At 41.3% G+C, this 24645-nt stretch overlaps 1 protein-coding gene across 1 annotated transcript in view; it reads left to right on the top strand.

Annotated features, from left to right (window-relative positions):
* The window catches only part of Nell1 (neural EGFL like 1), an 827697-nt gene that overhangs the window by 421246 nt on the left and 381806 nt on the right, over positions 1-24645 (top strand). Inside the window, exon 13 of the mRNA XM_021189273.2 lies at positions 11642-11767. Within this exon, the coding sequence (XP_021044932.1) occupies positions 11642-11767 (126 nt within the window). The remainder of the gene's footprint in view (positions 1-11641; positions 11768-24645) is intronic.

Raw genomic sequence — 24645 nt, forward strand, 5'->3', positions numbered from 1 at the left:
ACACACACACACACACACACACACAAACACATAAGAAGTGCAGCTTTGTCTACTGCCTTCTCGTGTTGAGACAGCTATATTGAGATAAAATTCTTACACTATTCAATTTACCTATTTAAGGAAGATAAGTAGATAAAATTAACCACTTTTGCATGTTATGAGATGGGGTTTTATTTTATAGCCTCAACTGGCCTGATACTGACTATATGAGGCAGATTACCTTCAGGTTCACAAGAGTCCTCCGTCCTTAGTCTGTTGAGTTCTAGGACTACAGTCATTTGCCCCTGTGCTTAGCTCAATTTAGCCATTTTAAGTGAACAGTTTAGCAGTAATAACGGATAACCATCACCACTCTGTCTTTCTAAGCCTTTTAGTACCCTGAACAGAAACTCTGAACCAGAGAAGACCACTCAGTCCTCCTGCTTCCAGTCCCTGAGCCCCACTGCAGTCCTCCATGCTCTGTAATACCCCGGCTCCAGGAGCCCTCCATTTCTCAGCATCTCCCAGTGCCTGGGATCCACTAGCCTTTGAGGTTACTAAGACCTTGCTGTCTTCCAGCCTCTGTTACTCCCTATCTCCTAGTATCTCCCCACCTATGGGATCCCCCTTCTCCTAAAATTCAGAAGTCCTTGGGGAATGAAACTAGAAATAGCAACAGGAAGCGAGCAGAATAAACAGGGCCTGAGTGAACAGGCCAGAGTGTGGAGTGTAGGAGCAGGGGCTGTAGGCCATGGTGGTGGAGGGTAGGAACAGTTATCTCTCCTCACTCCTTCCCTGCTGTGTGACCTTAGTCAGGCCACTTATCTTTCTTCTCCTACTTTCACTCTTCCTTTGTAGACTTGAGAAGTTAAACAGAATCCACCAATGGGTGATGCCATAAGGACACCAGGAGCCATACTGATTGCAGAACTGTACATAAATGTTTGCTATTGTTACTTTAGGTGTAAGATTTTTTTTTCTTCCATTTCCTTGTTTTTTTGTTTTCTTTTTTCTTCTTCCATTTCCTTGTTTTTTTGTTTTCTTTTTTTTTTCTTTTGGAGTGTTTTCTCAGAAATCTGGTTACATTCCATTGCTCTTCTCTTTCTATTCTATTTGGTTTTTTTGTTTGTTTGTTTGTTTTTTGTTTTTTGTTTTCAATAGATGGGAATCTGGACCTGGTGGGTTTTGATGATCAGCTTCAACAATCTCTGCTTTTTCTATTATGATTCTGTTAGATGTGTAATAATCTGGAAGAAGGAGTAATATTGACTTCAGTTTAAGATACTTGTTTTCTCTAAAGAAACACTGCTCCATCCCCTTGGAAGACTACAGGAGCAAATTGTAGTTGATAGTCGCGTAGCATACAAATGGTAGGTGAGAGGGAGTGGCTTCCCTGAACTCAGGTTGTGTCTTTCATCTTTGGCCCACAGGAATAAATCTTGGAGCCAGGTGTTTGGTCCCGTACTAATTTGATGCCATTGTGAGTCAGAGTTAGACTTTTGGCACCAGCTCATTTATTTTTAGGTTATTTTTTCTTTCATTTATCTTTCTCGATGTTTTATGCATCCTTGTGTGTATTTATGCTGTGTGCATGTAGAACAAGAGAACTAAAGAGGGTCTCCAATCTCTGGAGCTCAAGTTAAAGACAGTTTGTAAGCCCAGTATGGGTACTGGGGACAAAACCTGTGACCTCTGCAGGAGCAGCAAGTACTCCTATCTACTTAGACATTTTTCCAGGCCTCCATTATTTATTTTTTACAAGGCTAACGTTTGTGCATTTTCTTCTGGTTACTGAATGAAAAAGATGAATGAATAATTTGATTACATACCTACAGGGATGTTTAATAAACTAGGGCAGGTGAATATTACTAGAACAGAGACACTAAGGTGGTTCACAGGGGGTTAGAAAAAGGTCGGTGCTCTAGGTTCACACCCTCCATGGTCTCTTCGCACCTTTCGGGCCCCTAAAGTACTCGGCCTATGCTTATCACAACATGATGACCAAAGACCCCTTTATGCATTGAGCCTGTTCTTTCACCAAGAGGACTTGAATGGCACCCACACAACCCAGCATCCTGCCACGTCCGCCCTCCTAGATGAGCGTGACTTCTGAAGACCCAACCACATCACACCAACATACAGAAACTTCACTGCTTGTGCCATCTGGCAGACCCTCAAAAGCTCTTGCATTCCCTTTCCCACTCAAAGACAAAAGATTGCTGTTATTTTCATGTGTCCAGGATATTCTATGATAGCGCATCTGGCTTACATCTCATGAACTTGCCTATTATTATTATTATTATTATTATTATTATTATTATTAGGACCTTGATCTTGGTTGTTACCATCATCTGCAGCGGAGCTTACACAGATAGGTTCAGGCGGGCTGCTGTACAGCCAGAGACCGAGACAGGAGCAATCACCCTTCACCCCAGGTGTCTCTCTCTCCTCACAGACAGCCAATAGCAGTATATGGACATTCTTAAAGGTCAGAAGTGCCAGGATGGGTGGAACTTCATGGGGTGTGCTCTCATCATGCTTTGCCATCATTAGGTTGAAATTGGTGAACTGTGATTCCCAAAGACAAAAATGAGAATGCTACTTTATGGCAGTGTTTGATTCTGAAATTGAGCCCAGCAGGACAAAAAAACCCAAACATGTTATCCTGAATTTCCAGGTATCTGATATAGCTGAATATGGAAAAATACTTTTAAAATATCAAACCAACAATCTCTAACAGAATGATGTAACAGGATGCGTTTGTCAATCATGGGAGGATCAAACTATCTCTTGGAGTTTAAATCTGAAGGTATGTGTTCTGGCTGGCAACATGTTTGTTTGCTATATATGGGAGAATTTGACTCAAAAACCCATTTCCCTAAGCAACAGAGAAATGGAAAGGGTTATGGTGGGAAGCAGCTCATGATGCCACAACAGAGCACTGGCCATGGTGTAGTGTGAAATCTCAGGATGCTTTGTTGCTTCTCTGGGGTTTGGAAGTCTGAGACCTGGGTCCTAGCACAGCAAGGCTCTGGTGAGGGGTCTTATTCTGGGTTATTGGCAGCTGGTCAGCTTAGCCTCACCTAGAAGGGGAAGAAGGTCAAGTCTCCAGCATCTCTTCCAAAGAGTTAGAAAACCATGCCAAGCCCTATTCTCTTGCTTGCATCTAGCCCTAGTTGCCTTCATCTCTAGACATCACCGTGTTGGGGGCGGGGGTAGAATTTCAACATGTGCACTTGGGGGAACACAATTCCGTCCACAGCAGTGAGTTATATGGTGCTTTATAAAAATGGTTTTCCTTCCCTCTCCTTCCTTTACTCTATTTTTATTTACTGTTTTTCTCTCCCTCTTCCCCCTTTTCTCCCTGTCCTTCCCGTCACCCCTCCTTGAGTCAGAAGCATCTGTGGGTTGGATAGAATTGGCAGATACATTTGCTTCCTCTGGAAATGTCCCAAGGAACAGCGGAACCAGTGGTTGAAGATATGAAATGCTAGAACTTCTGTGTCATGTTGAAAGATGAAAGCTCTGGCCCATCTTTCAAGAGAGACCACATCATCCAGTTCAGAGTTGTGTATCCCGTGTCCACATTCTCACATCTGGATCTGCTCTGACCTATATGGAATCTCACAATCTATTGTGCCCTTAATTCTTAATGCATTAAGTGAAAATGGCTCTAACCTGTACTGTGTAGAACTGTGAGTGCTGACTGAGTTCCTTCACATACATTCTCTAAAGGTATGCCTAATGATTAAGGGGTCTCATATGGCTGATCCCCCCATGTTCTCTTATGATGGATTGGGTTGGAGCTTTCTCAACATCTCTGTTCATCATCAAGAAGGCATTTCTTTGTGAGAAGGACACATTTTGCTTGCACACTCACATACACAGCCACCCACCATTCCCCCACATGCATACATACACACCAACCACTAGACATATATACTCATAAACACATATGCAAAACAAAACACAAAAAACACAGAAATATACATGCGCATGCAATGCTCTCACATACATGCTTATACACTAACATGCAAACACATGCATACATATGCGCAAACACACAGATGTAAAACACACACACACACACACACACACACACACACACACACACACTTCTCCTTGGCTTTTATAGTCCTAGGTTCTATAAGCATTTGATTGTTTTCCCCTTGATTTAGGAAGAAACTATAATTACAGATAAATGGAACATGGTACAAAAATGCCAATTTTGGACTAAGAAGACCTTGACCTTTGAATATGCTTCCAGCACGCTGATGAGAAGTGATCATGTCTGTGCCAGGGGCACCCCATCCCCACTCTCTATCTCTCTTGCTCTGTCTTTCAATGGTGCCAATGGTCAAGCCCAAGGCTTTGTTCTACCTTCTCCTATGAGAAAGCATAAAACAGTCCATGTTTTGTTGTCCTCCCTTAGATTTTTAAAAACCAAGCCTATTGTGTTTTTTAAATTAGTTTTAAGCTTATGGTACAACTGAAGGCACAGGCCTGGCACCCACATCTCCGCACATATCAGCATCTCTACCAGATGGTACATTAGCTGCAGTCGGGGAGCATACTGTCGATGGATCATAGTCATCTAAAGCCTTAGTTCATAACAGGACTCATTCTTGTTGACAGTTCTATTAATTTGGATGACTGACACTGACAGGCAGCCATCATCTCACCAGTGGCTCTCTGCGTAGCTGCTGTACTCTAAGCTCTTGCTGGATTTTTATAGTTTCAATTTAGAGATTGCATACACTTAAACTTTAAAAAAAATGTAAATACGGCCCATAAGGAAAAGAAAGTATAGCTGATTCAAAAATATCAACCAGCTGGCCGCCACTGCTGTGTTCCCCTCATCCCAACTGCTGCATCACCAGGAGGTCAGGCTGGAAACATTGCCCTGCAGGTTCTCTTAAAAGTATGCAGAGAGCCTGTCTGGAACTGCTTTCCTGTGAATATAGGTTATCTTGTCTTAACTAGGGAGATTTCAGTGCAGTTTATAGGGGACCACAGTGAGGGCTCTAGTCCTCTGAATGGTGTCTTGGAAAGATATGTTGGATGTTCACATGCTCCTCCTGGGAGTAGAGAAGGTGGACCAGGAGCTGCTCCAGATGCAAGACCTTAAGATGAATTGATTGAAATATCGGAAAGGGTCAAGAACCTTAGAGCCAGTGGGTCTTTGGAAGGTATTGGGTCCAGTCCCTCACTTTGACAAGATCTACGATCTCAGGAAATGTGACTTGTCCTGAGCCACAACTAATTAACAGAAAGGCCAAGAGCTGTGCCAGGGTGGCTCAGAGCTCTAATACCTGCCACCAGTGCGGAAGCTGAAATTTAAACAAATATCCTGCATGACATAGATGGAAAGTTCTGTTCCAATTCTCAGCATTGAAGACATGTTAACAAAGAAAGAACAGAATGCAACTTTTGGACAGCAAGTCCATGTCCCTGATTCATTGCTCAGAGTAGAACATGGGTATTTATGTTTCTTGATGCCATGTGGACGCCTTCTAAAATTCCAGAGATTCTACACGTGATACCGACGTCAGTCCCTGGAGGATTTAGAAAGAAGGAGAGAAAATGCCAACAGTCCTTGGTCAGAACATGACTCAAAACAGCCGAGGCACGGTCTTCTTCCCTTTGTTCCTTCCTTTGCCTGAACCCTCCACCCATCTCTGTATCCAGCTTTCTCTGGGTTATTTTTTCTTGCCTAGGAAAGCCTTAAATAATGAGTCTGGATAGATCATATGTTATTAAGAAGAACCTTTACAGCCACCTCTGTGTGCTGCCTAGACCACACACCACAAGCTAATTTTCATTTGTGCTCTAACTTAATGACACTGATCCCAATCTGGGTTGGTAGGGGTTTGCTCCGAAGTCCTGTAGATGGAGGTTGGTGATGTGTGAAGAACCATTCTGTCACATCAAGTTTCATTTGAAAGTCTATAAGTATACATTTAAAAAATGAAAACAAACCACTTCACTGTCCTAGGGACATAAATCATGTGTTTTCATTACCTCAAAAGACCACGAGAAGATGAACTCTAATATTTCAAGGACGACAAGCAATTTATATGAATGAATCACAATCTGAACTCCATTCTGCCGGAGCCAAAACACACTGCAGCAAGGTTTCAGATGTTTCTTTAACAATGCTGAATAACCATATAAACACCCAGGCATTCTGCTAATTTCCAATTCACTGGAGGCTTGGATGGTTGCAAGTAACTGAAGCAGAAGCTATAGGAAGAAGCAGGTTCAAGGTGACAACAGGATGCATCTGCCCAACTGGGAGCCTTGGGACCTGGAGCCTAAAGTGCAAAAATATGAGGATTTGGTTTAAAGGAGCCAAGAAAACTGAGATGTCTGGGGTGGCACTGCTCTTTCAGTAGAGAGAGTGGCACCTGAACAGATGTCATTGGTGGCATGGGGAGTGGATACAGATTTGGCGAGCTGTCTGTTCCTGTGCATGTCACAAGCACTGCAGGCACACATGAAGTCATTTGGTTGAAATTTAAATAAGTGTTAAAACCACCAGTGGGAAAAGGTCCTTTCGAGTTGAATTGCTTGTCTCCAGATCAAGGTTTTAGTGCTAAGTAATTCTGTGCTTTTTATAAGTGCTGTAAAAATCTCTGAACCCCAGTTTACTTATTATCACCTATGGTGCCTACCTGCTAGAGTGGTCAAATAGGTAAGCCAGTGTTGAGATGCCACACATGGGGTGATGAGCGCCGTGTCTTTTATGTACAAACAGCAGACATTGTCAGCCATCAGCTGTGGTGCTGGTCCTTGTCTCAGCAGGAGTGTAGCTCACCTCCCTGTCTCCCTGAATCTCAGCAAGTGTTAGGTTAACTATGGTTCTGCTCAACATCTTCATAGGGCAGATTCAGCCTTAACCACTCTAGGTTCTCACTCAGACTCGGCCTTTTCTTGCTTCCTGGCTTTGGGGAGAACATTACTTCAAGAGAGACCACTGCTCCAGAATGTTTTCTTCAGCCAGAACCCTTCCTTAAGCTCTGACAGTATGTCTCGCCCATGTCAGAAGTCTCTCTGTGCTGTGTGGGGCCCAGGCATTCTCTCCCCGCATGATGACCCATCTTATTGACTAGTATCTTATCTTTCTGTTTTCTAATTATACATCACCTTTTATAGCCCTTTCTCTATGAACAAAATGCAGTGTTTGTCCTAGGCTCACTTTAAAATAATCTCAGTTGTGTGTGTGTGGGGGGGGGGAGTTTTAAAAATATCAGCTATTTCTGGAGGTTGTTTTCTCTGGGTTTCCCAGCTCTTTGAAGATGTTAATTCTGTTTTGATTCTCCTTTTAATCAGATTTTCTTTCTGAAGCCCTCTTGAGTCCTATTGAAACTGTACCCTGTTGTGCCTTTCCCTGAGGATGGAGAGAGACAATCTTTATCTTGGCAGAGCTTCACTGTTCTACCCTCACCCATAACCTAACACTATAGAAGTTCTTACCTTCACTTTCTCTTCCAGGACCCAGAGGGGTGACCCCCATTTCATTTTCTTCTCCCTCCCGTATGCCTGTACCACAGCGTGCCTCTTATATGTGGTAGTTGAATGAAAGCTGAACACCAAGATAAGATTGTGGCAGTTTGATTTTCTAGAGGACTTTTTTTTCCATCTTTATTTTGGTGCTCTGTCATGGAATTTTTAGACACTCAAGAGCCAAAATTAGAGGCATGAGCTAAAATCAAAGCTTACTATAAGGCATTTCAACAGAGCAGCTCAGATGCTAGGCCACGAGTCTTGCATGACTTAGAGAGAGCAAGAGTTTGGTTAAAAGTCTATGAGAAATCCTCTCTAGGGTTTTGTAACCACCCCCTTCTTTGTTGTTTTGAAAATACATTCTCTCAAGTCCTTAGATGCCTATGAAGTAAAGGGATGGATTGGTTTATTTGAACCAAAGTAAGCATACCATACCAAGTGACTCCTTCAAATCCAGAAGAGGTGGCAGCCTCCCAGCCGTCATGCAGTGGCCTGAGGGAAATGAGCCAGGAGTCCCCCTTGGAAAAAGTTGACAGGCATCCATGACAGGCAAGTGCTCACTGTGGGCTGCAGCCTAGTTGTCAGCTGTGACCATGGGTGAAGATTGAATCACCTTGGAGGCAGGTCCTGACGAGTTTCTCATCTTGAGGAATGGTTGGGCATCCCAGCAGAGTGAAAAGGACGTCAGTGTGGCTGTGAGCAAAATACCAATGTGATTTAGCCCTCAGCTTGGCCTGCTCCAATCAGTTCTTTCTCCTACAGCTCGAGTGATATTTTAAAAACAGAAATTGGATTGTGTCACTGCCCTGATTAAAGTCCAAGTTCCTTGATGTGGGCCGAGAGGTCTAGTGGGAACTTGCCTGAGATTTTCTTTCTCTCTAGCCCTGTTTTCAGTAGGCAAAGCTCCCTGGAACAGTCTCCTGAATGCCCCCTCTGCCATGTGGTACATCATTTTTCTCTTCTCTGTTTCACTCCTACTTCGTGTCAGATGAATCGGCACCTCCACAGACTTCTTTCTGAACAGAGAAATCCTCTGTGACCCACTCAGAGTATGTAAAATACCCCGTGAGAAAGTCTCCTATCTTTGGCAAAAAATTATCCAAGTTTTTATAGTCTGTGAGGTCCAGAGTGGCAATTTGCTCATTATTCTGTCAGGCTCAGTAAAGGCTAATTAATGTTTTCTTTTTAACTGTTTAAATGCTTTAAACAGGTGTGTGTGTGTGTGTGTGTGTGTGTGTGTGTGTGTGTGTGTGTGTGTGTTGGGGGTGGGAGCATGTATACATGAGTGAAACTTCCTGTGGAGGCCAGAAGAGGCTATATATTGAATCTGTAGTTACAGTTACAAGCCACCACATTTGTGTGCCGAACACTGAATTCTGGTTCTCCAAGAGAGAAGTACATTTTTTTAACCTTTGAACCATTATCACCAGCTCCCAAAGATGTGGCTCAGACTGGCTTCAAACACATGACCCTCCTGCCTTCACCTCTTCAGTATATACTGCCATCATACACCACTGCAATTGATTAATTAGGGTTCTTAAAAGTCACAGTTCAGTGATTCTCTCTCTCCTAATTCCACAGAGACTTAAAAGGTTTCTTTTCATAGTTTCTCCTTTGAATAACCACCCACATTCCTTACCTAATAAGTTCATATTCTTTTAAGATCCATTTTCTTTGAGGTAACTCTTTATCCTGGCTAGAGAAGGTTCAAGGATATATCTCAGTGAAGATGTATTTCTCTATCATGCAACTTGTTAATAATGCCTGTTTGATGACCCACTTGTAACTCAGGGTCCCTTCTTGATCCCTGAGTATGTTTCTGTGGTTTCTAAGTCAGCCACAAGCAAATGTAGGGGCAGATACTGGCTCTGATGAAGATGTAGAGGCAGATCCTGGCTTACTATATGTTTCTACTCAGATGGATGCTGCTACACTCCAACTTCATGTGCAGTCATGTAGCCATGCTTAAATGAGATGAGGATGTGGAAGGGTGATCTTGCTGTGCCCCAAAAATATGAAAAACTGTATGAACAGTGCTACCACCACAACCTTTCTTTATACCTGGCTTCTCTTCTGTTTACAGCCTTTCAGTTCCACCAGCTTATCCACCACCACCCTATAGTCATACTAAAGGCTTACAATGAACAATAACTACAAACTGCTTTTTGTGTGAGCTAGTTTTATGCCAACTTGATACAAGCCATAGTCATCTGAGAAAGAGGAGGGAACCTCAACTGAGAAAATTCTTCCATAAGATCCCAGCAGTAGGGGATTTTCTTAATTAGTTATTGGTAGAGGAGGGCCCAGCCCATTGTGGGTGGTGCCATCTCTTGGTTGATGCTCCTAGGTTCTATAAGAAATCAGGCTGAGTAAGCCATGGGGAGCAAGCCAGTAAGCAGCACCCCTCCATAGTCTCTGCATCAACTCCCGACTCAAGGTTCCTGACTTGTTTGAGTTCCCATCCTGACTTCCTTTGATGATGGATAGTGATATGGAAGTGTGAGCCAAAGAAACCCTTTCTTTCCCAAGTTGCTTTGGCCATAATGTTTCCTCACAGCAATAGCAAAATAAACTAGGACACTTTCAAAACAGTACATCAGGCTCTTTATCTCTGACTGTGATTGCACAAAAGAAATACGGTGCTGATTCTGTGACTCTGTTCCTCTATCAGTATTTCTGCTGCAAGTGAGGTTCCCTGGAACACTCTCTTGAGACACAGACTGGCACAGAGGACATTGTTGGCTGCTTGAGTTCTTTCATTAAATTGTGGTGCTTTTTTTCTCATACCAAGGTTACTAAGTCTTGTTAACTGTGGATCTCCTCCTAAGACCTCAATTACCCAATAATAACTCTTATTTATAGGTTGACAGCTCTTTAGACCTGAAAAGAGTCTAATTTTATTCCACTGTGCTTCATTGGGAAATAAATCAAACTATGTTTCTTAAGAAAAATAACAGATAAATGAGTTTTCTAGTGACTTGCTATAGCCATTTTTTCTATTTTCCATAAATTAAAATATTTGGATGTCAGTAATTATTGAATAAACTGGATTTGACTGTTTTCAACTTCAAGGGCCTTTCAGCTGATTTTATAGCTAACTTAGGAATTCAAATCCCATGGTAGCATGTTATGTGGGGTGACTCTGACAGATAATTCAACTTCTCTGAACCTCATTTTCTAGACTTTAAAATAGAGGTGATGTTTACACTTTGATAGTGGAATCAAGCTAGTTGATGCTTGGGAAGTACTCAGCATTTAGTTCAGAACTGCCACAAGGGGCAAGCTGATGAGGGCCTAAAGGTTCAGAGTATCAAATGCAAGCCTCTGATGGTGACTATCAGACCCTGAACTAGATCTCACATTTGTCTGTCTCGGGTTTCTGTGTTGTTTTAACAACCCCACCAATAATTATGCAATTGTACTTTGAACACAATGAACACAAATCAAAATCTGAAAACCTAGCTTCTAGAAAAGACTGAACCCAATGTTTACCCAATGTCAGGTATTTTCATCTTCATCAGGGATTACTTTTAGAAAGCAGGTGTTTCTCTGACCTCCATCCCAAAGAGAATGCTATGTTCTGTTGAGTGAGCTCATCACCTGGTACCTATCTCCAGGTCAAAGCACCAAAGTGCTGATTTTGCATCCCAAAAAATCAGTTGCTGTCTTCAATCTAGGGTACGGTGTGGAGGAAACGGCTGCAGCTTCATTTGGTAACAGGTGGATTAAAGCATGTCTCAATCAGACACATAGCAGAGAGGGACTGGATTCCTTGATCTCGCTGATGAAAGCGGCACCATGTCCCATGAATGCCCAATGCATGTTAATAGGCCTCGGTGTGGCAGATGCACAACTCCTTGATTTGGGACATTTAAAGAGAGTTTCTCTCTTGGTGAAAAATTAACAGCTGGGTTCACCCTCCTTGGGTTCTCAATTGTGGCACCTCTCCATGCATCTTTCTAGAATACTCTCAGCTCAGAATGGGTTCCAGTGCACCAGCTGGCTTTGTACTTAAGCATTCGGATTTAATGCACCTTGCTTTTACTCCTGACACCAGTGGCCATTTGCCTTCCATAATGTCATTACAGGGCAATTATACTCTGACCCGATTGCTCCACTAACCATAATTCTCTTTCCTCTTTTTTGTTTTTTTTAGATATTGATGAGTGTGCAGCAAAGATGCACTACTGTCATGCCAACACGGTGTGTGTCAACTTGCCGGGGTTATATCGCTGTGACTGCATCCCAGGATATATCCGTGTGGATGACTTCTCTTGTACGGGTGAGGAATAAGGTTCATGGCTGCTTTGCTAATTCATCCTTGCTCTGCACCATCTCTGTGTCATCACCGTTATCTCCTCATGCACAGAGTCCTACAATCCACCCTAGCATTCTTTGCCTGCCTTGCTTCAATATCATCTTTTGAGAAAAGGATAATGATGACATAAGCAATTTTATCTGCATAACTGATTCCCACAGCCAGTACTTCTGACTGTGTGTGTGTGAACATATACAAACAGGTTATGTGTGTTTAAATTGAAGCCCCAGTTGCCTATGGTAACACCGAGGGACCAAGAGATGGGAGTTCTAAAAATAGAAAGTGTCACACTCTTCTCTTGCCATCATGATGAAATGGGTATTTTTTGCATAGAAGAAAATGTCAGGAAAGATAATCATTAGATTGTCAGGGGTGGTAAGTGCATTTAGTCCTCAGAGACTGGGCATTTGGAAGCCAATCAGATTACTGGGTTAGGGTTTACTTATTGTCAGTTTCCCATCTCTTCTCTCTGTGCTAGAACACTAGCCTGCAGCCCTATGGATCTGAGTCCCTGCCTCTGTATGAGAGGCACAGACATGTCATGTATCTAAATTGTAGTTGTATTGTATTTCTGTGTGTGTGTGTGTGTGATGTGTCTCTTTCTCTGTGTGTATGCATATGTAAAGCTTCATAAACTTTATGACTATAAAATTATCTGGAATGCAGCATCTTTTGGTTTCTGCCCTCAGCTCCTATCTTTCTCTGGAGTTTCTGAAATATACATTTCATCTGTTGTTCAAGTCTACATGAAGTCAGGTTCTACCTAACATGCGTACGGCAGAGCTCTTACTTTCCTTCCTTTCTGCATTTTTAAACAATCTGTCAATAATGGTGTAATGTGCCCAGTTTTCAGAGGTAAGCGTTTGAAGGTTGTGCCTGACTCCTTTTCCTCTCTTGGAGCCATGGATGATTGCATCTGTACTTCTAGTTTTGGGTGACTCCATCTTCCCATACGCCTACCACCCCAGTGCCTTTTCACTTCCACACACAGCTATTCCATTCAGGAAGAGTTGTCTCCATCTTCTACTCTGCCATAATCCATTCTTCATATAACAGCCAGAGCACATTTTTTTTTAAATATTTTTTTATTTCTCTCTTGTCTCTGTCTCTGTCTCTGTCTCTCTCTTTCTCTCTCTCTCTGTTTGTGTGTGTGTGTGTGTGTGTGTGTGTGTGTGTGTGTGTGTATGCACATTCATGTGAGTGCTTCCAGTGGCCAGAATGAGCAAGCAGTGGACCTTGCTTCCTCACACCATGGAGCTGGAGTTACAGGTGTTTGAGGTCTGATAGTTATGAATACTGGGAAGCAAGCTCTGGTCCTCTGGGAGAACAGCACCCTTTACCACCAGGCCATCTCTCCAGGCTCTTAGAACACATTTTTATGAACTGAAAGTATACAAAATGTGCTCAAAACTCTCTACTATATCTCAGTACACAAAGCCCAATCTGTTCTTTATGTTCCTATGGGAAAGCCTGGTGGTTTTATCCTTTCAGCCTCTAACTTTATCGGGCAACATTTTCCTCCCACCACTATAGGATGCTGGCCTTCACTGTATCTTCTTTTTCCAATAAGCTTGTTTCTGCACAGGTTGTCACTCCCTCTTGGAAGCTCCTGGAGATCTCTTTACCTTGGGTCTCTACAGGGAGTTCTGTCCTGTTGAAATCTCAGCATAAAAATGAGACTTCCACTGAGCAATACAAATAACCTATGCGTTTACCCTGTCATGACATCTGAATTCAATTCATGAGGATGAGATGACCATATAGAGTATGTATATATATATGTGTGTGTGTGTGTGTGTGTGTGTGTGTGTGTGTGTGTATGATATTTTTCCTTTTGCTTTCTACACTGCCTTGACGACCTACAACAGTTGCCTGACACAGACAGTGATCAGTGAATAGTTGTAGAGTAAATGAATGCATTAAAGTAATGAACCATGAATGACCTTTCCACTTCAGAAATTCTTAGATGTAAAATCTTTCATCAATTTACAAGTTATAAAAATTAGTTCAGGGGGCTGGGGAGATGGCTTAGTGGTTAAGAGTGCCAACTGCTCTTCCAAAGGTCCTAAGTTCAAATCCCAGCAACCACATGGTGGCTCACAACCATCCATAATGAAATCTGATGCCCTCGTTTGGAGTGTCTGAAGACAGCTACAGTGTACTTACATATAATAAATAAATAAATCTTTAAAAAAAAATTAGTTCATCTATTATACATGAAGGCAGTTGTCTTAGTTAGGGTTTCTATTGCTGTGAAGAGATACCATGACCACAGCAACTCTCCTAAAGGACATTTATTTTGGGGCTGGCTTACAGTTTCAGAGGTTCAGTCCATTATTGTCATGGCAGGAAGTATAGTGGCATGCAGGCAGGCATGGTGCTGGAGAAGGAGTTGAGGGTTCTACATCCAGATTGGTAGGCAGCAGGAAATGACTGAGATAAACTTCCTTAAACAATGCCATACCTACATGGCCACACATTCTCATGCTGCCACTCCCTGTGAGCCTAAGGGTGTCATTTTCTTCCCAAGCACCACAGTAGTTAATGTGACACTTACCTAGGAAAAGATACTGTGCTGTTAAAAATAAGCCTAGGCACGAGAAATTTCACAGCTTCATTTACTGCTGATGAGCAAGAGAGCTCTGCTTAGCATTGCTTTGGGGTTCAAGCTATTGGAAGAATCGCTGTGATGAAAGCTGGGGAAAAGAGAACATGGGGTCCCCCTGCAGCTATGAAATACCCACTAGGAGGTGATGCTAAACACAGCTCATTGCTGAGCTGTAACTGGAATTTCTAGCCACAAAGAGTGAGGGAAGTGCAACCCTGTGGTGTCTTCTGGTGGAAAATCAGATATATTGGATACTTGTGCTAATAAGCACTATAAACCAACATGTGATTCTCAACATCGTTTTTTTTTTTTTTTTCTTGACACCGGAAGCTCTTGATCATTTTGCTGCATCAGTTGATGATGTAATAGAGAAGATGGTCTCAAAAAATAACTAAGGTAGATGATACACTTAGTAGTGAAGAGTTAGCCTAGCATGGGAGGCCCAGTGTTCAAGTCTCAGAACTGCAGAATCAAACAAAGCAAAATTTGCAGATTAAGCTCATTGTATTATGTATTATGAGAGAGGTACAGGCAAACAGTCACAGGAAAAGGGTCCGTAGTTTTCAAGAAAGAGTACTAATTATTCTTATTTTTGCAAACTGGGGGACGTTACTGGAATTAACTGGAACATGTTCACATATGGTGAACGTATTAGGTTAGAATTTTATAGTGGGCAATTGAGATGGGAAGAGAAAGCCAAAGGATACCCTCTGGTTCTCATTTTTTTCTCTAGTTTAATTCAGAGGCCTCTGACGAAAATAGTAATCTGGGTTCCTGGAACTAGGGCATCTATCTTGAAAAAGGCTAAATATAGTGTTTACTGTTCAAGATGGAACCTGTCTCCACATAATATTTGACATCTACTTATTTATTGATGAAGACTTCTTCCCGTAAGTCCTAAGTTGGTGATGAAACAAAAATGACATGTGATAGATTTCTGCCAATGTATGGGTATGTATGTATTATGTGTGTATTTGTGTTTGTGTGTGTGTGAGATCATATTTCTCATTTCTAGATGACAATTTACTAGAGAAATTGCCAGATTAAAAAGCTTCTGTTGTTATCCTAAGAGTTTGGTATAACATTTTTCTATTGCTATTCTTTGTTTCCAAAAATCACAAGGTCTCCATTCTGGGTCAGTTATCTACTCTTCCTGTTTGGTTTTCTAGTGTGTCAAAGTTGTAGCTGCTTCTCGTTCTTTTCTGAGTATTCCATGTAGAACTCATCAGCCATTGTTTATTAGGTATTTGGTTAAGATCAAACAGAGGCCTCAGTAGACATACTGAAAATTTTCATGTAACCAATAATTAGTGAGTCTGTGCCCACAGAATTCATGACTAATGAGGGACCCACTTTACACTGAAGAAGTTCTTACTTACCAACAAAAATAGTCCATTTGCCAAATCAACCAATCTTCTGTGGGTAGTTGGGAGTAGATAATTACCAGATGTTAAATATTCTGTGGTCTTTACTCCTTAAAATATATAATATAAGGGCCCTACACTACCTGTCTCAAATGCCTTATGCTAGAAGTCCTCTCAGATACCTGCAACTGAAACTGGTCCTAGGAAAGACAGGTCAAATAGAAAACAGATGTATAAAAAGAATCCATTCGTTTTTATTTTATTACTTCTTTCTTGTTAAAATCTGGAGGGAAAATAGACCTGGGATTCTGTTAGTAAAATGCTTCCATGACAGGCATAAAACCCAAGACTCTATCCCAAGCACTGTATAAAACAAGTGTAAATGGCCCCCATTTCTAATCCCAGTACTCCAGAAGTAGAAGAGGATTAAAGGTCAAGGTCATCCTTGACTAACTACATAGTGAGTTATGGTGAGTTTAGTGAGTTTGAGGCCAGCCTGGGCTAACTATGCCTCACCCCCCCACACACACACACTCCTCTATGTACCTCCCTACCTTCCAACTCTTAACACATTTGGCTTTTGACTCTGTGCAGGATGGGGGTACTCTTGAAAGTGTTTGCCTTGACAGTTGTGTCAGTCTGGAGCATTGTCTGTCCTCTCTTAGGTTCTTTAGTGGCTCCTTTATGAAAGGGCACGGACCACTATATAACTTCGTGTATGAGGACAGACTTCTGAATACTGTTTTAATTTTTGAAATGGTTGACAGGCTTGATTTATTGGCTTCTGACTTTGATTTAACCCCAGCTAAACTCCTCATGCTATGGCTGTTTGCTAAGATGTTCTCATTAGAGACGTAGGCAGGTTTAAAGAGATTCTCCTGATTTACAGCAAAAGCATGAAACAATAGGACAGGTGCTTGACAGTAATGGGTAAGTATCCATTTTCTATGCCAAAAACTTCCCATGAAGGTAGGATATAAAGAGAAAAAGTGAGATAACAAATATATCATTTGATTCCTGTTATATCACTAAGGGGATGTTTATTTTCTTTATATTGGTGTGGAAGAAACCTTGAAGGAAGCATATGTTTGAAATACTCAGATAAAGCTTATAGAATTAGACATGAAAATCTGTTAGTTTAATGGCTTGAATTAAGTGACTTACAGTGAAGAGAGGTTAGACAAGTCCTTAAAGCCCTTTAAGAAACAGCGCACATGCCAGCAAGATTCTGCTGAAGGGACCCTGATATAGCGACCTCTTGTGAGGCTATGCCAGTGCCTGGTAAACACAGAAGTGGATGCTCACAGTCAGCTATTGGCTGGAACACAGGGCCCCCAATGGAGGAGCTAGAGAAAGTACCCAAGGAGCTGAAGGGGGATGCAACCCTGTAGGTGGAACAACAATATGAACTAACCAGTACCCCCTGAGCTCGTGTCTCTAGCTGCATATGTAGCAGAAGATGGCCTAATCGGCCATCATTGGGAAGAGAGGCCCCTTGGTCTTGCAAGCTTTATATGACCCAGCACAGGGGAAGGCCAGGGCCAAGTAGTGGGAGTGGGTGGGTAGGGGAGCAGGGGCGGGGAGGGTATAGGGAACTTTCGGGATAGCATTTGAAATGTAAATAAAATAATAATAAAAAAATTATGGAGAAAAAAAAAAGAACAGTTAGCGCTAGTGATTTTAGGGTTGTTTTCTGGAACACGTTTTTAGCATAAGGCAGATGATATACACATACTTTCCAAATGTCAGGTTGTTGGCATTTCCCCATTTAATATTGCATGCTATGTGAAATTGAGAGAACATTCCTCAAGTTGATGGGATGGTGTTGTCAAGGCCTTTCAGGTACCTGGTGTGTGCTTGCTTCAGGATGCTTGCAGTTTGTGTTTTGAGCTGTCTGTCAGCACTGGGGGTCAGGATACTGGAGTGATTATTTATTTGTGGGTTTTAGAAGAGGTGATAAAATTGCGGTAATGCAATGAGTTAAAATGCTAGTCTAGAAAACCTTATTGCTAATTAGACTCAATAGGTTCTAAAAAATAATGAAAGGCATGAAGTGAAGGAGAGGCATTTGGGAGAAGTAGAAGGGAGAGTGGAAATAATAAAAATATATTGCAAGTATGGGTGAAAGTTTGAAAAAATTAAGAAATCCTTAAAACTGAAATTCCTATGCCAGCTAAGATTATCGAATATGTTTATTAAAGATAAGAGGAATCACTTGTCAATATATTGAATAAGAAGAGTTACAATAAGGTGTGCACATCTTTGTATATCTAAATATCTACCTAGATCTGACTACTTGAAAGAGATATTTGCCTTTTGTTTTGATATGTTGGTTTGATATTTGCCTCTCTTTTTCTTTCCTTTATTTAAATAGATAAGGGGACACTATGGTCTACGTACCCCCCAAAGCAGGAATGTGACTGTACTATATTAGCATCCCAATGTGCAGTCAAGGTTGGGGGTTGCTGTTTCAGCAGAGAGCAGAGGAAGTCAGCATATGGGGAGGAAAAAAATAAGAATAATTGTCATATACATATATATGACAATTATTCTTATTTTTATATATACACACATACATATATATATATATATATATATATATATATATATATATATATTCTTAAAATGGTGACTGTAGACATAGGATTGGAAAGGCAGTAAAAGCAGAAACTAAAACAGTGTTGGAAGGAAGGCCTTACATTCAAGGCTGCACTGTGTAATGGGTGGGTCATAGAAAAGAAAAGGACCATGTGATATCCTGGAAGAGATTCATCATCTTAAGCTGTTCTGTGTAGACCAAGCTGGTTATCTGTATAGTGACTTTGTGTTGTATGTGTCTTATTGAGCATTCTGTGGATTGGGTATTTGGAGTTCTATAGAGCTGACATGGCCCAAAAGAAGTGCAGACTGCTCACCATGACCAGGGAAATCAGGTCCCTGAACCATTCCAGGGGAATTTAAAAATTATACAACACTACTGCATTAATTACACATCTTTGGACTAGAAAAGTCCACTTATTACAAGTGAACAATGTCAATGTCAGAAAAGGAGGAAAGAATATTAATTCTCTCTTAAGAGAGATTGTGTGGGTGAGGAAATTTTTAGTTTTCCATATGTAATACTGGAAAATTCAATGTTAATATCAGGCTGAGATTAATTCAGTCTGGAAAATGCATGTCTGAAAGGCCACCAGAGAGTGTTTAGCTTGAACTTTTATGATGGAAGTCATTCTGAAGGACTGTTGGACTTCTTTGTTGCTTTAAGTGGTGTTCTTTTTCATCCCTGTCTGTGTTATGAAGGAGCTGAATCACGTGGGCCACTGTAGAGCAACCAGGACAAATGATGGAGCTCACCCCTGGGGCGTTTGTGCACAAACCTATTAAGTACTGTGCTGCCCTTGACCCAAATTCATCATAAAGGCTTGTGAATATTTCTGAACATGCTATTGTTAGAGTTGCTCTTTCAGAATGACAATTAAGTTTCACATAAAGGGTTTTGATTAAGAGTATTCCAGCACTTAAGAACTGCATAGACTGGGTTATAGTCCCACCACATCTGCATCTGGGTTATAAGTTTCTCTCTAACAACCTGGCTTTCTGTCTGTCTTACATGCTTTATTTCTGTTCAAAAGATATAGTGTGTGTGTGTGTGTGTGTGTGTGTGTGTGTGTGTGTGTGTGTGTTTGCATTATCTATCTACCTATCTATCTTTCTCTCTCTCTTTCTCACACACACACACACAGAGAAAGAGAGAGAGAGGGAGAGAGGGAGGGAGGGAGGGAGGGAGAGAGAGGGGGGGGTCGGTCTTCTGTTCTTAAGGTTATATTCTGACACATACTGGAGAGGGGACAGAGACAGAGACAGAGACAGAGACAGAGAGAGTGTTAGTCCAGGTGACTTTACCAAATAAATAATATATATATATATATATATATATATATATATATATATATATATATATATAAAACCAAAACTACACCCAGTGAGTCAGCTGTCTTGTGAGGCAAGCTCATTCTCACATGGCTCCCAAGCTAGAGACATGGCTTCTCTTTGAATTCAGCCCCCAAGCTAGAGACATGGCTTCTCTGTGAATTCAGCCCCTCCATTTCATCTTCACTGTAAAATTCTTCCAGATATTTTTACTCTATTTTTTTTTTTCATTGTGACACTTTGGAACCTAATCAAGTTCTTCTTATAGTCTCATACTTAACAAAACTTTTCTAAGTGTTAGACCTGAACTCAACCACATCCCAAACTCAGAAGGAAAGACAATTCTTTCCTTCCTGTCCCTTCTTGGGAGTCAGGATGTCTTTATCTGAAATGCCACCCTAGTAGATTTACTTCAGTGTCCTACTGACAAAAAAATAGTTTGGTATATCAGTTCATAAAATGTATTGTGAAGAGGTAAAGAGAGTGGCCTTGAATGAAGATTATCTTCTTTGATCCTAGGACAGGAAACAGTTTCTTCTGTATACTTGCTCAGCATCCTAACAACAATGTATGTTATGTTGTCAAAAAAGGAGAATATTTGTGTGGGTGTAGCATGTATATGAGAGAGAGTGCATGTAAATGTGCATGTATAATTCTTTGGGTGTCCATGTGTGCATGTGTGTGTAAGTATGTATGTGTATATCTCCCAATTTTTAGTGCAACAGACAGCATATATTAGAGTATACTTAAACTTTGAATGAATTTTTCAAGGTTAGAAATAATGAAAATAGAAATTTTCTTGAAATGTGTGACTATCTATATAGGCGGACATATAGAGAAATATTGTATATTCACATGTTTGTCAAATAATAGGCATTTTAATACATTGCCTTGGGAATATAAATTGCTGTAACCTTTCTTGCAGGTCATTTGATGAGTATATCAGAAGCAACTTATTTATAGCAACTCGCCTCTAAGAGCTGCTCTGTCACAATTACTACATAAGATTTTCATTGCGGCCACTCATTTCATCAGTTGTTTATAAGGAGATAAAAAAGACTGGAAATAGTGTTAGTATGCAGTAATAGAGATTTGGTTCTTATATATTATATACAAAAATGAAATGCAATATATAATAAATAACATTTAAAGAGCAGCTAATTGTCAATAGAAAACTCACACTTTGTAGGGTGGTAAGTCTTAAGATGAGAATATTGTTTTTAGTTATGGCTATACATATTCAGACATGCATGTGCATGAATACAAGCACAGATTGAAATATCTGTGTTGTAAGTAAGTAATATAGAGTAACAGAGTAGATGACATTTTCTCTGTATTCATGTATTTAAAAAAAAAAAACCACAGACACAGATATCAGGTATACCTGTATTTTACTATCAGGAAAACATGTGTTGAAAATATTAGAAAACAAAAATCTGATAAAGCTGACATTGAATGTTTCCTCTTCAACGTCTCTCAAATGTTATCTGTTTTTTTTTAAGCCAGTGTTTTAACTCCATGTTGTTAATTTCTCCCGTTTTTAGTTACATGGTTTATGGATCTAAGCTAACGAGATTAAAAGGCTTTGATATGTTTTATTGAATTCCAGTAGAATTTGGTGGCTGGCATGTGTCTATCGGTATGTGCACTTGAAGTCTTGGTTCTTTCTTAGTCTATTCATTAACTCAGTGGCTTGTCAACAACAGAAACGGATGTCTTCTCACTCAGTCTGAAACTTCTAGATCAAAGCAAGTGCAGATTTTACACCTAGTAAGGACACATTCGTCACTTGATCTTCACATGGTGCAAGGGGTGAGGGACCTTCCTAGATGCCTTGTATAACGGCACTGATGATCTATTTGCATCCCTGAGGCTTCACCTATGGAATGAATTCCAGCATATAGCAGATGTGCAACTCACTACAGATGTTGCCTTTGTCCCCTGGTACCTCGCACCTGACATCACATCTTACCACTTGGTATGATACACAAGCTCTTCTGGCAGAATTGCCAGAACCAGAGTGTTTGCGCAGGTTTTTATGCACTAGGGTTAAGACAAAGATACTGAGCAGAGACACAAAACACCAAGGGTTTCCTCAGTAAAGTGCCCTTTAAATCAGAGTCGGGAAATGGCCTCACGTAGCTCTCGCCAATAGTCCACCAGATGAATTGCGCCAAGGCAATATATAGTTTTCTTTTCTTTGTTGGACCTTGGCAGATGGAAGTTTCAGTCAGAGGGGCTGGGATTACAAATTAGATTTCTTCTGAAAAGAGATTCTAAAAAAGAGGATTTTACAAACTATTACTTTTCTAATTCTGTGATTCTGTAAGATTTGGTTCCTGACCTCCAGGAGGTTATGGTCTCTTTGGGAGACATTAAATTTACATTTAAGGAGAATAACTTTATAGGGCATATAACTGACTGCTAAATTGTGAGATACGGGCGATAAATGCCAGAGAACACGGATACCAGGAGGAAGAAGGAATTAATTACTCCAAAAGGGAGAGAGAATGTGTGCTTGCTACCCTTCCACAGGGTATCTGACCTGTTAGGGCTTGAGATTGGCAGGGAATTTAGGTGAGGACAATGAGAAATAATGGGGTCAGGTGCTTGAGAATTAGTCCATTTGTGTTTGTCAATCTACGATGGGTTCTGGAGATGACTTACATAGAAACAAAAAGACCATGTGGGCTGGAAAGATGGCTCAGTTGTAAGTACATTTTGTTCTTCCAGAAAATTTGAGGTCAGTTTCCAGTACACACTACAGCAGCTCCAGCTCCAGGGTGTCCAACACCCTCATCTGGCTTTCATGGGCACCTAGGTACACACACACATACACACACACACACACACACACACACACACACACAGAGAGAGAGAGAGAGAGAGAGAGAGAGNGAGAGAGAGAGAGAGACAGAGACAGAGACAGAGACAGAGACAGACAGACAGACAGACAGACAGAGATGGGCAGACAGACAGAGACAGAGAGAGAGAGAGTAAACTCTTTTTAAAAGAGAAGTGAAAAGAGCTGCAGGTGCTGAAGGAAACAGGCCTAGATTCTCTAGATTCCTGCCCGACCTCCACACTCACCAGCATCAGCCTGAATTGACTCCAGGAAACCAGACTCCCCTTCCTTCTAGAACCTTGCAGGGAATGAGACAGAGACTATTTGCAAAGGGTTTGTAAGAAGAGCCAATGGAGCTCTAAAAGTGCTAATGGGACATAGTTCATTTGCTTGATGGGCAGCCACCATCCTTAGGATGAAGTGTCAAACCTCTGAGCTTGGGATCGAGGCTGGGTCTGTGCTAAGTGTGCCTGCTTCACTTTAGCACACTAAGAGAAGTCAGATCTTAAGGCTTGAACACGATGGCGACAGTGAAAGAGTCACTCATACTAAGTGTTCAACTGAAGTCTTAGGGTGTACTTCCCCTCATTCCCCTCTCATTGTCGTAGAGCTCTTGAAATACTTAGCATCGTCTTTAGAACATCTGTTCACTTCCAGAATCAGTGAGAACACAAGCCTGCAGTGTGCTGCTTCAGGATTACAGGTTAAGAAGAGAACCAGTGTGAAGTGGGATTGGCGATGGCCTTTGTAGCTCTGCTGAATACATCCCTGTGTTTAAAGGAAAGTCCCGTCTTCTAGGACCCTGAATCTGAAGGTTGTTGTGGAGACAACATTGAAAAATGTTCTGTTTAAAAATTTATCTATTCCCCAGAAGGCAAGTCCCTTGAACTCTGAGCAACTTCTATATCTACAGGCTTCACTGGGTAGCATCTAGTTAGTCCTTGAAGGGAGCCAGGGGGCAAAGTGATTTCAAAAGATGGATAAAAGCCCATGAGCTTGGTGGAAGTCGGACAGCAGGTTGAGGGTTGGGTTTTGGAAAATGTCCTTAGAGGGACGTAGTGTACACAGACAGTGTGTACAGAAAGCAGAAATCAGCAATGTCATGAAAGGGCTTTTCTTAATGACAGCAGTGTGTGAATACTCTAGCAACATGAAGAAACTAAGAACAAGAAAATGAAAACCATCCATAACAGAACCAGTGAAGATGCCATTAATGCTCGGAGTATTTCTTTCCTAGTAGGTTTTAAACAATTCATGGTTCTCTATACAGTGAAAAAAAATCATATTGTAACTGCTGGGTCATATTTTTTTAAGCTTAACTTATTTCATAAGCTTTTCCTAAATTGGCTAACTTCCTGTAAGGAGAGTAGACATACTTATGGTTGATAATGTTGTCATCTCACCTTTCCCCACACCAGAGAAGGACTAATATCCAGTCACCTCCCTGTCTTCCTTTGGTTCCATGGGGACAGCCACAAGCTTCCTTTTCCCCTCTGTTACGATGGCCCTTGGTTCTACTCCATTTAGATGAAGAGTGAGCCACAGACAAAACCAAGGCACACCAATGCAAGAAATACACATGCTTAACCTGTAGGTGATTGGTAGAAGGAGTGACAGCTTCCCTGGTGGTATTTACTTAGACACATTTTAAAGAAGGGTACCACATTGAATGCCCATGTATTGTGTAGACTGTGTGCCTGTGAGTGGGTGTGCTTACTTTTGTATGCATGTGCTAAGATTTCATAGACAGTCTCCCAAAAATTAAAAATAGAAAACAAAACAAAACTAAAAAAAAACCCAGAATTATCTGATATGGCAATTAAACTCTGGATGTGCCCAAAACAATCAAAAATGGTGTCTAGATGAAATACTTTTATCCCAGTATTGACCAGTACCGCATTCTCGAGAGATGCAGCATGCAGATAATCCCGGGGCTCACCAGTAGAGAAACCGACAAGCAAACTGCAGCACAGGTACAGCAAGTCTGTTTCCCTTGAGAGGAAGGGAGCTCTGACGCACTCTACAGCAAGGATGGACCTCTAGGGCGTACTGAGTGGAGTAAGCCAGCCGGCCACTGACAGACAAGCGCTGTGAT

The sequence above is a fragment of the Mus pahari genome, chromosome 1, assembly GCF_900095145.1.
Source record: "Mus pahari chromosome 1, PAHARI_EIJ_v1.1, whole genome shotgun sequence".
NCBI classification, from domain to species: Eukaryota; Metazoa; Chordata; class Mammalia; order Rodentia; family Muridae; genus Mus; species Mus pahari.